Below are 14,510 nucleotides of genomic sequence, written 5' to 3'. Positions count from 1 at the left end.
ATTGTGTCCCCCTTAAAATTTATATGTTGAAGTTCTAAACCCCAATTCATCAGAATTGACCTTATTTAGAAATAGGGTCAATGTAGATGTAATTAGCTAGGCTGAGGTCTTACTGGGGTAGGGTGGGCCTCTAATCCAATATGACTGGTATCCTTATAAAAAGGGGAAATTTGGACATAAAGACATCCACATAGGGAGAAAGCCATGTGAATATGAAAGCAAAGATCAGGGCAATTCTTCTACAAGCCAAAGAATGCTGAAGATTACCAGGAAACCACCAGAAGCTAGGGGAGAGGCATGGAACAGACTCTCCCTCACAGCCCTCAGGAGGAACCAACCTCGATCCTGGACTTTTAGCCTCCAGAACTGTGAGACAATAATTTCTGTTGTTTTGGCCCTCTAGTTTGTGGTGCTTTATTATGGCAGTCCTAGCAAACTAATACAAGCTAACCTTTCCAGGTAAAATCTCTAATCTTTATTCAACACTTCTTCATTCATGTTCATGATACAAACATAATCTCCTCTCATAGGTTAAAGAACTTTGTCAAGTCACCTGTGACTCTGCCTTCTCTTCCTCTTTTTATATTCAGTCTCACACCAAATCTTAACTACTTTTTTAAGCTCTCTGTCCATTTCATTGCTACCACCAGAGTCCCATTCTTTACCACCTCACAATTGACTTATCATAACTGTTCCTAAATTATCTCCCTGATGCCAGTATTATTTCCTTTATCCATTTTCTGCATTTCTATGAAATTAATCCTCCAACTCCCTATGCCAACAACCTCCAATCAGAGCATGCCTGAAGCCTTTCCTTTTTTCCTCTATAAAGCTTTCCCAATCCTCTGCCTGCCTTTGAGTCTCTACCAAAAGCAAACTGAAGGTCACTGACTCTTGCTGTAGCAAACTCTGAATAAATAGCCTCTGTTCTCCTTTGGTGGTTTTTGCTTATTTCCACAGAATGAATAATCTGTGGAGGAAAAAGGCATTCTTTTTCTAGTGTGTTTTCTAACTTGGTGGGATGTAAGCCTAGAGCTATAAACAGCATCTTGGCTACTTACTATGCAGGGAAAGCCTGTCAAAGAACAATAGCAGCATGGAAATGAGCAGAGCAGGAGATGGAGATAGAGAGAAAAGTCTTGATAATTCTGTTTGAGATCTTGGCTCCAGCTGTGGCTAAAGTCAGCTCTACTTCTGGACTTTTCAAACTCTCTTGAGCCAACAAATTCATGTCTTGCATTTGCTAGTCTGAGTTTCTGTGGCTTGCAACCAAAAGAGTTCTGACCAATAACACCTCATTTTTGAGTCTTCTCTCCCACTTGGAATAAGCCAAAGCTATTTCTACAGTCAGATGGAGAGGGAAGACTGGAAAGACCTGATGCTTTGATCATTGGTGGCAAATTGAACCCTGGTCTAGAAAAGTTCAGGGGGCACTGCACAATCTGCTATGCTGTCCCAAGGTTGGGCCCGAAATTTACAGCTTTTTAGTTCACATTCACATGCTCAGCTACTGTTCTCCAAAGCAGGACATATCAGAGCGGCTGGATCCAGAGAGGTTTCTAGCCTTAGCCAGGTGCCATATTGAAACCAGCCTTCCCCACAGAACTGTAGGCCCTTGTGTTGAGCCCTGGTTTCCAACTCTACACCAATGGGTAAATTCTCCTTGTCGGGGGGTACTCAGCTTAACTAAGAAAATTTTTCTGAAATTCAAATCTTGGGAGTTTTATTTCCTTTCCTACCAAAAAGCTCTGGGTTCCTATACAAATTAGTGCATTCCCTCTCCAGGGCTTGGCATGCTAGGGGATCTCTGGGAGATGTTGTTTTTATCAAGTAGCAAAACCTTTCCTTCCCAAGGAAAAAGTGTGCATTTGTATTTGCAAACTAAAAAAAAAAGCCATTTAAGTGACTTTGCAGAATACAGGAAATCTGCTCCACAATGACTTTAACTTCTGCTTATTCAGAGGAGCAGCTTCTGAACTTTAAAAATAATAATAAAATTTAAAAGTCCTTATTTCCCAATACTCCACACTGTAAACATTTTCTGCTTGCCAGGTTGGTCTCTTTGTTTCCAAATCCCAGTTCCTATACCTCTGTACATGCTGTCCCACAGCTTAACCTTTCCTCTCCCATTTTGGAACCACACAATCCAAATTAATTATAATCATTTGCTCTCTCATCTTTTCATAAATATTAGTCTTTTCTCTTAGTATACACATTCTTTGAGGGCAGGATCCATACTTCTTTTGCACTTAGCATTCAGTATACAATTGGCGAGTGAATGACAATGGATAATCAAATACCTTTTGTAACAAATGGTATTTTCATTAACTGAATTCTCATACAAGTGGTTGCAACATAAGAGATTAAATCTTTTTGAGATCTATAAAGATTGTCACTGTAAATATTATTAGTGTTTTAAGTAGTAAATATATTTATCATACATACTTTTTGAAAACTAGATCTTATTTTCACTTAACAATTAGAAAAAACAATATTTTTTACACATTTATACAATTAGTATCTAGAAATTTTACATTTAAATTAACTTTAATATTTTAAAAAAGATTTTGAATTCTCTACCCAAAACTTAAAACATAAAAGTCATGCTATCTTGACCACCCCAAATTGTAAATTTCCTAATTACCTTCCTTTTTATCTCCCCAATAAAATATGTATGTATCAGAAGTACATTTTTAAAAAGTAATTTCAACTTGTCAAAAAGTCAAATGATTTAAAATTTAACTTAACATTTCTTTTCTGTTGCTATAAATGTGAATGTACAGTTTGATATTATAAATAAAAAAGCTTTTCTGTGTGTCCTGTAAACATTCTTCCCTTAAACATCTCCCTCCTTTGGAAGTGTATTCACTTCTGTAAGTGTTTGTGGGGAAGTTGTAGGAAAAGGGGACATTTCTGAGCTCTTAGACTTTCCATCTGCTTAGTGGCTCACTTTGAAAAGCTAAAGTGAGGTATCCCTTCCCCAACTAGTTTTCAAAAGTTTATTCATTCATATACATATTTATATTCCTGAACTGACATACAATGTGTAGTTATTATAAATCAGAGACTTTTAAGATAAACATAAGATTTAAATCTCTTTTGCTGACTTTCCTTTAATAACACATGAAAAAAACAAACTCTTACTTCAAGATCTGAAATTTGAGACTGCTTTTCCATTTCTTCAGCTCCTAATAAGCACTAAGAAGCAATTTGCATCAATTCACCACCTACTCCTTGGCATCCCCAATTCCTCCAGCAGTTATTGCGAAGGTGGCTTCATTTTCAGGCATCTCAGGGCTAACAGAATACAAGGGAACAGAAGTTTATAAAAAGCTCTATTTCTATAAATACTATATTCATGTCACAGGCATCATATTCCTATTAGTCTGAGTCTCCAGAGACATGTGGGTTGGTACATCTAAATGTGGACTGCAGAATTTACCTACAAGTATTACCAACCGTCACAAACATTTATTGAACAACTTCTATATGTAAGGTTTTGGATGTCAAGAAAAATTACCCCAAACTTGGAAATAACCAAAAGGGATAACTGGGTGTTCTAACAGTGCACTGTCAGGCATTGTGTAGCGGACCCTTAGAGGCTTATCTGATTCTAAATGGGTATGTACCTCATACAACTCAATAACAAAAAAACAAACAACCCAATTGAAAAATGGGCAGAAGCCCTAAATAGATATTTCTCCAGAGAAGATGTACAGATGACCAATAGGCACATGAAAAGATGCTCATCTTCACTGATTATTAGAGAAATGCAAATCAAAACTACAATGAGGTACCACCTCACACCGGTCAGAATGGCTACCATTAAAAAGTCTACAAGGAACTTCCCCGGTGGCACAGTGGTTAAGACCCTGCCCTCCCAAAGTAGGGGGCCCTGGGTTTGATTCCTGGTCAGGGAATGAGATCCCGCATGCATGCCACAACTAAGAGTTTGCATGCCACAACTAAGAGTTTGCATGCCACAACTAAGGAGCCCGAGAGCCACAGCTAAGGAGCCCACCTGCAGCAACTAAGACCTGGTGCAACCAAATAAACAAAACAAAACAAACAAACAAACAAGTCTACAAATAACAAATGCTGGAGAGGGTGTGGAGAAAAGAGAAACCTCCTACACTGTTGGTGGGAATGTAAATTTGTGCAGCCACTATGGAAAACAGTATGGAGGTTCCTCAAAAAGAAGCTAAAAATAGAGTTGCCATATGATCCTGCAATCCCGTTCCTAGGCATATATCCAGACAAAACTATAATTCGAAAAGAGACATGCACCTCTATGTTCATAGAAGCACTATTTACTATAGCTAAGACATGGAAACAACCTAAATGTCCATCGACAGATGAAAGGATAAGGAAGATGTGGTGTGTGTACACACACACACACTGGAATATGCACAGCCATTAAAAAAAAGAATAAAATAATGCTATTTGCAGCAATATTGATGGACCTAGAGATTATCATACTCATATCATATTATCATATCATATCATAAGCGAAGCAAATTAGAAAGAGAAAGACAAATGTCATATGATATCATATGTGGAATCTAAAATATGACACAAATGAACATATCTACAAAACAGAAAGACTCACAGATACAGAGAACAGACTTGTGGTTATCAGGGGGTGATGGAGGAGGGAAGGATTGGGAGTTTGGATTAGCAGATGCAAACTATTATATATAGGATGGATAAACAACAAAGTCTTACTGTATAGCACAGGGAACTATATTCAATATCCTGTGATAAACCATAATGGAAACAAATATGAAAAAGAATATATATGTGTATAACTGAATCACTTTGCTGTACAGCAGAAATTAATACATTGTAAATTAACTATACTTCAATAAAATTTTTAAAAAATAATAAAATAAATAGGTGTGCACCTTTCCATTGGCTAGACTAATGTAGGCGAAAACTGTGAAAGACTTTGAAATAAACTAGATGACTGAGTACCTTCAGTGGAAAAATAGGTTGCCTAACACATGCTTCCAGGTTATCCAAATCTATGAAGACTCCATGGCTTTCACTGTCTTTGAGCTATTTTACAATGCCATGAGTAATTCAAATTATTCTTCTTCATAGAAATGTAAATTATGTGAGGAAGAATGCAATTGATTATTGTCCTATGTATACTGATCCATTTTTGATCAATGTATAATTCATTTCAGCATTACTTGTTTGACTATGTAAGTGTGGTAATTTGACTTTTCCTTTGATCTGGTTATAAAATCTTACTGGTTCCTGCATCTGTTAATGAGTTAAATAAAAAATCTTTGACATTTTCTATTTGTACAAGTCATGATTTAATGCTCTTTTTTTCTTCATTTTTTCATGCTCTTTTATTTTTTATTTTATTTAGTTATTTTAAAGCTTTATTATTTTTTTAAATTTATTTTTGGCTGCATTGGGTCTTCATTGCTGTGCACGGGCTTTCTCTAGTAGTGGAGAGCAGGGGCTACTCTTCGCTGAGTTGCACGGGCTTCTCATTGCAGTGGCTTCTCTTGGGAAGCACAGGCTCTAGGCACGCGGGATTCAGCAGTTACAGCACATGAGCTCAGTAGTTGTGGTTTGCAGGCTCTACTCTTTTGGAGTAGAGATTAATTTGTAGAAAACTGATAGCAATACAGATTATTCTTATGATGGTAGTCTATAGCAATGGAAATGAATTTCATTGTGTAGAGAAACAATTGGTTTCTCTCCAGTAGAAATGACAACTTCAGGGACTTCCCTAGTGGCACAGTGGTTAAGAAACTGCCTGCCAATGCAGGGAATACGGGTTGATTCTTGGTGGGATCCCACATGCCGCGGAGCAACTGCGATCTAGAGCCTGCGTGCCGCAACTACTGAAGCCCACTTGCCTAGAGTCTGTGCTCTGCAATGAGAAGCCACCACACTGAGAAGCCCATGCACCACACAAAGAGTAGCCTTCGCTTGCCGCAACTAGAGAAAGCCCATGTGCAGCAACAAAGACCCAACGCAGCCAATAAATAAACAAATAAAATTTTAAAAAAAGAATAAGAAAATATTTACCTGTCATAAATCTTGGCAATTCTCAGTTCTCCTCTTCCCTTTCGCAAGCTTATTCTTGTTGTTGAAGCATGAGCCAGAATGTGTCCTCCAATGGGTTTTTTGGGGTCTGCCTGAAAGCTGAATTGATAACACACTTTTTCAGGTTTCATCATATGGACTCTATACAGTAATACTTGCAATTACAAGGCAACTTTTCCGTGGAAGACAGGGTAGGTGTGTGTTCTAAACAAGCAGAGGCTTGTTCATAGACTCGGGAATGGGCTAGGGTTTGGAGCTGCTATGTACCCCACTGCTATCCAGTTCAAGCGTCTGAGATTCCTATGATAAATAGTTCCTGTTTTGTTTGATTTTTTAAAAATAAAAAACAAAACATTACTTATTGTCTTAGGATAACTCTTGGGGTTAAACAATTATTCTTTACAAACTATTAAGATTGAATTTATTTATTTCTTCATTCATTTATCAGAAGTATTTATTAATGGCCTACTTTGTACCAAGCACTATTCTAGTCTAATGAATAAGAAATATGCAATCCTCCCTCATGATGATATGATAAATGAGAGCAGATTGGGAACCTCCTTCTTGTTCACTAACTATACGTTGGAAGCCTTCAATGTTGTACTGGTTATGAATTTGAGGTGAGAAGAATCTTAGAAATATCTTTATCGCTGATGTCTAAAGTTTATTCTTCTAAAATAGGATACAGAAAAGATAAGCTCTTACCATAATCATATGGATTCAAAAAATATATTATGATTACAAGGTAGTTACAAATATTGACACTCTTGAGAGAGATACTCACTAGGGGACTAACACTCACTTGGCAAGAAGTGAAATGTTCTCACTTAATAACCCTAATATAGTAAGCCCTTCAAAAAACCCTACGTGTAAAAATCTTCCACAAAACACTAGCAAGCCGAATCTACAGCATATCAAAAGGATTATACACCATGACCAAGTAGAATTTATTCTAGGAATGCAAGAGTGGTTCAACATAGGAAAATCATCATCATAATATACCATATCAATAGAATGAAGGGAAAACCATAAGATCATCTCCTTTGATGCAGAAGAAAATCTCGGCTTCAAAATCATCAATAAATGGAACTGAATTTTACCAGGTTGTACTTCATCAGAATAAATTTTGGTGTAGCATAATAGCCTCAGCTTTGGGAGAATTCAGTTGAAAGTCAGTTCAAATTCTGCTCGCTCCATGAAGTTCAGGATTCTGATTAAGAATGAGGCTTGGTGTAGTAAGGATGTGGCTGATTGACGTGAGGCTAAAGAGATTGTAGGTTGGTGGGGATATGAAGCTCTCTGGGAAAGGAGTCTGCTAATATAAACTGCTGCTTTTCATTTTATTTTATTTTTTATTTTGGGGGGCCACACCTCGCAGCATGTGGGATCTTAGTTCCCCAACCAGGGATCGAAACCACACCTCCTGCAGTGGAAGTATGGAGTCTTATCTTAACCACTGGACCACCAGGTAAGTCCCAAACTGCTGCCTTTTGATGGCTGTTTCTCTCACTGCTTGGGGCCTTAGGTGGTAGGATTTTAGTCCATCATATATCTAAGTTGACTTGTCTTCACTCAGGGCACCCTGAGGATGGTTTGGCTGTCCGTCAGTGCCTTCTGATTTTTGCGGAGTCAAACAATCAAAAAAATAAAAACTAAACTGCTACTTGATTAAATGGCTGAGGTTAGAACCAGCTGGCTGGGGCTGGGTAGGATTTACTGATTCAGCAGGTCCAATGTGAGAACAAGAACAGAAAGTTAGTTTTGGAGTGAACCACTATGAAGAAAGTAGCAGCCAGGCAGGTGAGACTGACAGGAGTTAAGAAGTCAGAAGGTGGGCTGCTTTATTCAGGCAGCTCAAAGGGTAGTAAAGCAATAAAGCCCCTTCAGTTGGATGAAATAGCTAGAGACGAATTGTCTTTATAACACTTTCAGATCAATGCCACTCTTTTTTAATGGAATAACTCTAAACCTTCCAGGTCATCCTTATGGGTGGTTCTTCAAGGTCTTAAAAGAATCCTATGTTCCACACAGATGGGCTATTGAGGGCCTGATGATATTCTCAACGGGGCTGTGAACTCTGAACTTGCAAACACTATATTTATGCTTCCTTAATGCATTTCATGTTCTGCCTTTAGTACTATTATTATTTACATATTATATTCCCCCTCAACCCCTCTCCTATTACCTATCACTATGCTCCTTAAGGGCAGGTGACATTGTATTCGGCTCTGCAGCAACCAGCCACACAGTGGGTGCTCAAAAATATTTTTCAAACTTAAGATATAGAAGTTACAAAAATAACAAGGAGAATATTGGACTATGGAAAGATAGGTGCCTCCACAGAAGGTAGACCAGTTAGAAATCACAATGAGGAGAAGACAAGAAAGGAGAGTGGGGTTCACTAAATGGGCAGAGAGAAGTTTTAACAGCTGTGTTAATGCCTCTCACAGATGGTCTCTCCATTCTGCCTAGTAATTTTTCTATACGAGCATGGTTAGCCTCACCTCCCCTTTACCAAAACTTCAGTAGTCTCCTTAAGCCCCCTTTTCCATTCTTGTTCCCTAACCTTAGATGACATTGCCTGCTTCTTCACAAAGAAAAGGAGGGCTCTCAGGAAGACACTCCCTCAACACTCCCTCCTTTTTTTTCTCTGCTACCTACATCCCCCTTGGTATCCATAGGGAGATTGGTTCCAGGACCCACTTCCCCACCATGCATACCAAAATTCATGAATGCTCAAGTCCCGTATTTAAAATGGTGTGGTATTTACATGTAACCTACACACATCCTCCCATATATTTAATTTTAATCTTTAATTTTTTCTAATTAAAATTTTTTTATTGGAGGATAGTTGATTTACAATATTGTGTCCTTCCATACACTTTAAATCATCTCTAGATTACTTATAATACCTAATACAATGTAAATGCTACATAAATAGTTTTAAGTACAATTTAAATGCCATGTAAATAGCTGCTAGAGCATGGCAAATTCAAATTTTGCTCTTTGGAACATTCTGGATTTCTTTTTCTGACTATTTTTGAATAGTTGAATGGTTGAATTTATGGAAGTGGAACCTATGGATAGGAAGGGCCCACTATCCTTATATACAGCTATACTCATTCTTCCTCCTTTCCTCTCAAACTTCATTTTTTCTTATTTCAGCAGGTCCTCTTATACCTCAATGCATTTATAAACTTGATTATCTCTGAAACAAAAGCCCCTTTCCCATTGTGTTTGTTCATTTAGCTCCTACTCACCAATCAAGTGTCATCCCTTCTTGAAAACCTTTCTTGATACTCTGAAACAGAGTAGAGCCTACCTCCACTGTCCTCTCATACCACTATGTACATATAACTCTATTAAAGCACACTACATTATAATTTTTAATTCATGGGTCTCATTCCCCAGCTGTACTCTAAATCCTTATCCATTTTTGCAACTACAGTGCCTAGAAAAGTACCTATAATATAGAAGATACTCAATAACTATTGTTGAATGGATACAGAAGAGAAGACAATTTGGGTCTCCCCCAAATTAGATCTTTTTAGACACAGATTTGTGATATATCTCCAAAGAAGCTGTAATTCAAGGAACTTTTAAAGGGTGTTCTGACAGAAAGGGAAATGCAAAAGGAGACAGGATTTCCCCCTAATTGAAGTAATCCTCCCTCCTCTCTACTGCCACCCCCTTATAGATAATCTAAGGAAGAGAAGGAATCTGGAGCTTTTAGATGTATGGCTATGGCTTTTTCTTGGCAAGTTACTGTTTGCTATCACCAATGTGGTAACCTATGCACAGAAGATAATAGGTACTATTGCTCATCATTGATTACTCCAGGTATAGAGCCTGAATGTTAAGAATGTCATTTCCAAAGGGAGATGATTTTGAATGAACTAAATGAGAAATTATAGGATTTGCAAAAGTGCTAAGAAATCATATAGGAAAGATAACACGGGGAGAAAAAGGTCCTAAAAAGTGACTTGTAATGTAAGAGGTTATATTTAATTAAACTACAACATAACATAACAGCCTTAGCTCTGGGAGAACACCAGGCCAATTCAAATTTTACTTGCTCCATCAAAATGTTCAGGATTCTGTGTAGAATTTCATGTAGGATTTACGGCTCTTGACTTTTCTTGTAGGTCACTAACACTTTGATAATTTAATAAAATATATAGACTCTCCCTCAGAAAAATGCACATATGTACACATACAAACATTTTCACATAAGTTGAGGCAATTCATGGTTCCTCCCCTCTCTGTTGTGAATGGCTATTAACAATAATAATAACAACCAAGATTTACTGAGTCCTTACTATGTGGCAGACACTTTCAACTCATCTAATTATTTTCCTTTTGCTTGGATTCCATAATTAGTAATTAACTTTGGATTAAAATTTGGATTCCTATAGAGGTCTGCTTACAAGGAGAGAATGCCCTCGTCACAAGAACCTCAAATGTAGTTACATTTTTCTTTATCAGTACACTGGCTCTCTGACTTTCATTGAGTCTCATGAGTCTGATTAATATGAGCCTTCCCCTGAGAAATGGATTTGTGCTCAGTAGGATGACCTAATCAAATCTCTGTCTGTAAGGCTGAGGGCCCTGAACATTGGTCAACTCACCAGGGTAATGGATACATCTCTGCAAAGCCTCTCATATGACAGCATGCTAACCTTTCCCCAGGCACGTACAGCCTTAATGTGCTATGTGGTGTAAGACAGTGTTCCCCAACCTTTTTGGCACCAGTGATGGATTTCATGGAAGACAGTTTTTCCATGGACTTAGGCAGGGATGGTTCAGGTGGTAATGCTAGCGATGGGGAGCGGCAGATGAAGCTTTGCTCTGCCACTCACTTCCTGCTGTGCGGCCAGGTTCCTAACCCTAACCTCTACCAGTCCAGGGCCTGAGGGTTGGAGACCCCTGGTGTAAGAGCTTTAGAGTTAGACCTGGGTTCAAATTTTGGCTTATTAGCCAGCCATATGACCTCAGGAAAATTGTTAATCATTCTAAGTGTCTGTTTCTTCATTTTAAATGGAGGATAACAACTGTACCTAACTGGTACAGTAGTTGTAAGAATAAAATGAAATAATTTAGGTAAGGCATTAACCCAGTGACTGCAATTATTATTATCTGCTTTCCTAATCCCGATTCACTTATTTATCTATGTTACCTTGTGCTAGCTATTTATCTTTATGAATCTCAGTTTCTTTAACTGTAAAATGGGAACAAAAAACTTCCCTTACTTCTTAGGGCTGTTGTGAAGATTCGAGATATATTTACTACAAGTCATTGGGAGCCTACTACATGCCAGGAACTGTGCCAGGTCATTTATAAAGCATTAGATTTACCCTTACAGCAATCTTGGCACATGAGATACTCAAGAAACTGTAACTATTATTATTTAACAAAATGATTCAGTTAAAACAGCCACTCTCTCAGTGACATGTAAATCAAGAAACCTTTCTTAAAGTTTCTTTGAACTTGAGTATTCTAGCAGTTATAAACAAGTCTTGAGGTAAAGTACAAGAAGGTGTAATAGCTTTCCACATTCTTTTAGAGGGCTTTAATTTACTTCTATTTCTGACCAAGTAAAAACAGCTTCAGAAAACCACCCACATGACTCCTTTAGCCTATTCTCTTATTTCCCTTTCTTTTATATTATCTTCTCTTCTTTCCTCCTTTTCTCAGGGGATGGGGGAGTATGATGAGAAGGAGGAAGAAGATGGGGATGGATATTAGAAATAAAGAGGGGCCAAGAAAGATTGTTTCATTTAACCCCCTCAGTTGAATAGGATACAGCATGTTATATTGTTGACAGTAAGGCCCAGAATCTCCTGACCTTCCAGCTTCAAATTAGGGTGTGGGGAGTATAGGATTATGGTGATGGTAGGGCAGGTGATATTTTTCTGGGAGTGAGCTAGGAAGAATAGCACAGTGAGACTAAAAGAGCATCAACTTTGAAGTCAAAGATACCTGGGTTCAAATTCTGACTTCTGTTTTTTAACTGTATGATTGAGCAAGTAGGCATGCTAAGCCTCTGTTTCCTCCTTTATAAATTAGGAATAATAATAGGGTCTACCTCAAATACTGGTTGGAGGACTTCCTAGGTGGCGCAGTGGTTGAGAATCTGCCTGCCAATGCAGGGGACACGGGTTCAAGCCCTGCTCTGGGAAGATTCCACATGCCACGGAGCAACTAAGCCTGTGCTCCATAACTATTGAGCCTGTGCTCTAGAGCCCGTGAGCCACAACTATTGAAGCCCACGCGCCTAGAGCCTGTGCTCCACAACAAGAGAAGCCACTACAGTGAGGAGCCTGTGCACCACAATGAAGAGTGGCCCCCGCTCTCAGCAACTAGAGAAAGCCCATGTGCAGCAACGAAGACCCAACGCAGCCAACAAATAAATTTATATATATAAAAAAAAATACTGGTTGGAGTGGAGACCTTCAGGGGTCTGGGCAAGGGCAAGCCTGAGGGACAATTGGTACTCCTGGTACTTTTGACTTGTTAAGGGGTAAGCTTAAAGATGGAATTTTTGAGAAGGGGTCCATTGAGAGAAAGATTGGGTGAACATGTCCGAGAGAGGAGGATATTTTGAGATTAGAGAAAGATAAAGAGAGAAGAGTCCTGCCAAAAGAGAAGAATTTTGGTGAAAAAGACGGGACGGTTTGAAAAAAAAAAGAGTATGTTTAAGAAGTTCTGTTAAATAACCCCTACCTCCCATTTCCTCCCAAAATATGCAGAAAAATCTACACATTTTTCAAAATTTTGAAGATAGAATTCTGGGGGGCTTGGAGGGGGATGGGGAGAGATGCAGCAATATACTGCGACTGGCTTCATAGAATATGGAGGTCTAGGAGGCTGAGTTATGTTGAGGTGATATGAGAATTATGTAAGATGACACATGAAAGCACTTGGCACATGGTAAGAAACCAATAAATATAAGTGCTTTTAATTTTGAGGGAGAGGCAAGTAAAATTCGAATAATTTAAATGTTGCACAAGGTCACCATACTAGTGACCCTGGTTTAATGTTTTTTCTCTAACCATATTGCCTCTTAATTTATACTAACAATATAGAATCAATAAGTGACATCCTTAAAGAATACACTGCACATTTATAAGACTGCAGATGTTCTAAGATGACTTTCAGTTTTAGGGAAACAAATATACAAATGAAGTAGGGGGCAACATCATTCTGTTATTTGTTGCTTATCTTATCTGCTGTGGTATGCAGCTTTACAGGCTGATACTTTGACTTTACTTCCAGGTCTTCATCAACTGGATCATCCTAGTTCTAAAATCTGTATCTGTAAGCCTCATCTAGGAGTTGCTGTTCTGCTGTATCATATGGTAGCTCCTCACCTCTATAATTTTGTTCCTTTTTAATACGATGTGCCATCAAGTATAATGCATGGGATATAAGCCTCAATTATTGTCAGTGTACTTGGGGACTCATACCAATTATAGTGATATTTCTCTGACAGGCTCCAGGGGAGTTGCAGCTTGGATTTCCTTAACACTGAGAAACAAAGATATCTTCTTTATGGGAAGTATTCTAATAGCATTTGAAATCCTTTAAAATGGTCCTGTTTTCTTTTTTAATTTAGTTATGGCAATTTATGTGCTTTACAGCACATGCATTTAATTTGTATTGTTATAATATACTTTAGAATATACTAATTATAGTGAAATTTGTTTCTGTATAACTTGGCTAGGTGGAGGAGATACTGTCTCAAGGCAGATTCACTCAGCAAAAATACTAGTCTTTGTACCTTCTTCAGCTCTTTACTTAGCTTGCTTCATTATAAATATCCTCCCCTCTCTGACTTCTGCAATTATTTCCTTTCTGTCACCTCTCTATTTTTCTCTTATTGGAGTCAATTCAAAATGAATTTACTCTTTTTGAAACTTTCTACAAATATAAGAAAAAGAACCCTATCTGATCTAATTTCCACAGACTTCCTTTGCCTTCTAACTCTAGATCGACAGTTTTGGCCTCTTCAGTGCTCCCTCCCAACACCTGAAGAAAGAACATTGCTCTTTAACTTGTACTGTTTTATTTGAATGCAACCCACTTCCTCCCTCTGAGCCAATGAGTCATTTTCTCTTTTTAAAGTGAGCCTTAAAAATCTTCCATTTCTCTTCAGTTTAAAATTATTCTCTTTGTGAAGTACTTCATGTCCTGTGTATGAAGGACACCCTATAAAACAGAGAAGATTGCCTTAATCACACAAAGACTACAGACAATGCATGACCTACCAAGACTTCAAAATTTTGACTTAAATGGACATCATTTATTTTTTTCCTAATGAAGGGAAGGCATATAGTCTCTTTTGTTCACTAGTGAATTCCCAGAATCTTGATACATGGTAGATTTTTAACAAATATATATTGAATGAAGAAATGATTGATTTCCCCCTCCTCAATCTTTTT

The 14,510-nt window shown here is 38.0% G+C and overlaps 1 protein-coding gene and 1 non-coding gene across 2 annotated transcripts in view; one reads left to right on the top strand and one right to left on the bottom strand.

Annotated features, from left to right (window-relative positions):
- Positions 1-3,227: 3,227 nt before the first annotated feature.
- Positions 3,228-14,510, bottom strand: part of DMC1 (DNA meiotic recombinase 1) — a 31,401-nt gene continuing 20,118 nt past the window's right edge. Inside the window, exons 12-13 of the mRNA XM_057742147.1 lie at positions 6,052-6,168; positions 3,228-3,297 (exon numbers count right to left, since the gene is read on the bottom strand). Coding sequence (XP_057598130.1) covers positions 3,228-3,297; positions 6,052-6,168 — 187 coding nt within the window. The remainder of the gene's footprint in view (positions 3,298-6,051; positions 6,169-14,510) is intronic.
- Positions 7,561-7,708, top strand: LOC130857939 (small nucleolar RNA SNORA79). Its single transcript, XR_009054933.1, has one exon. It is a non-coding gene; the product is annotated as a small nucleolar RNA SNORA79 (small nucleolar RNA).

The sequence above is a fragment of the Hippopotamus amphibius genome, chromosome 7 (genome assembly GCF_030028045.1).
Source record: "Hippopotamus amphibius kiboko isolate mHipAmp2 chromosome 7, mHipAmp2.hap2, whole genome shotgun sequence".
Classification (NCBI taxonomy): Eukaryota; Metazoa; Chordata; class Mammalia; order Artiodactyla; family Hippopotamidae; genus Hippopotamus; species Hippopotamus amphibius.
The sequence above is the reverse complement of the archived record's forward strand: the minus strand, read 5'-3'. Positions and strand labels throughout refer to the sequence as shown.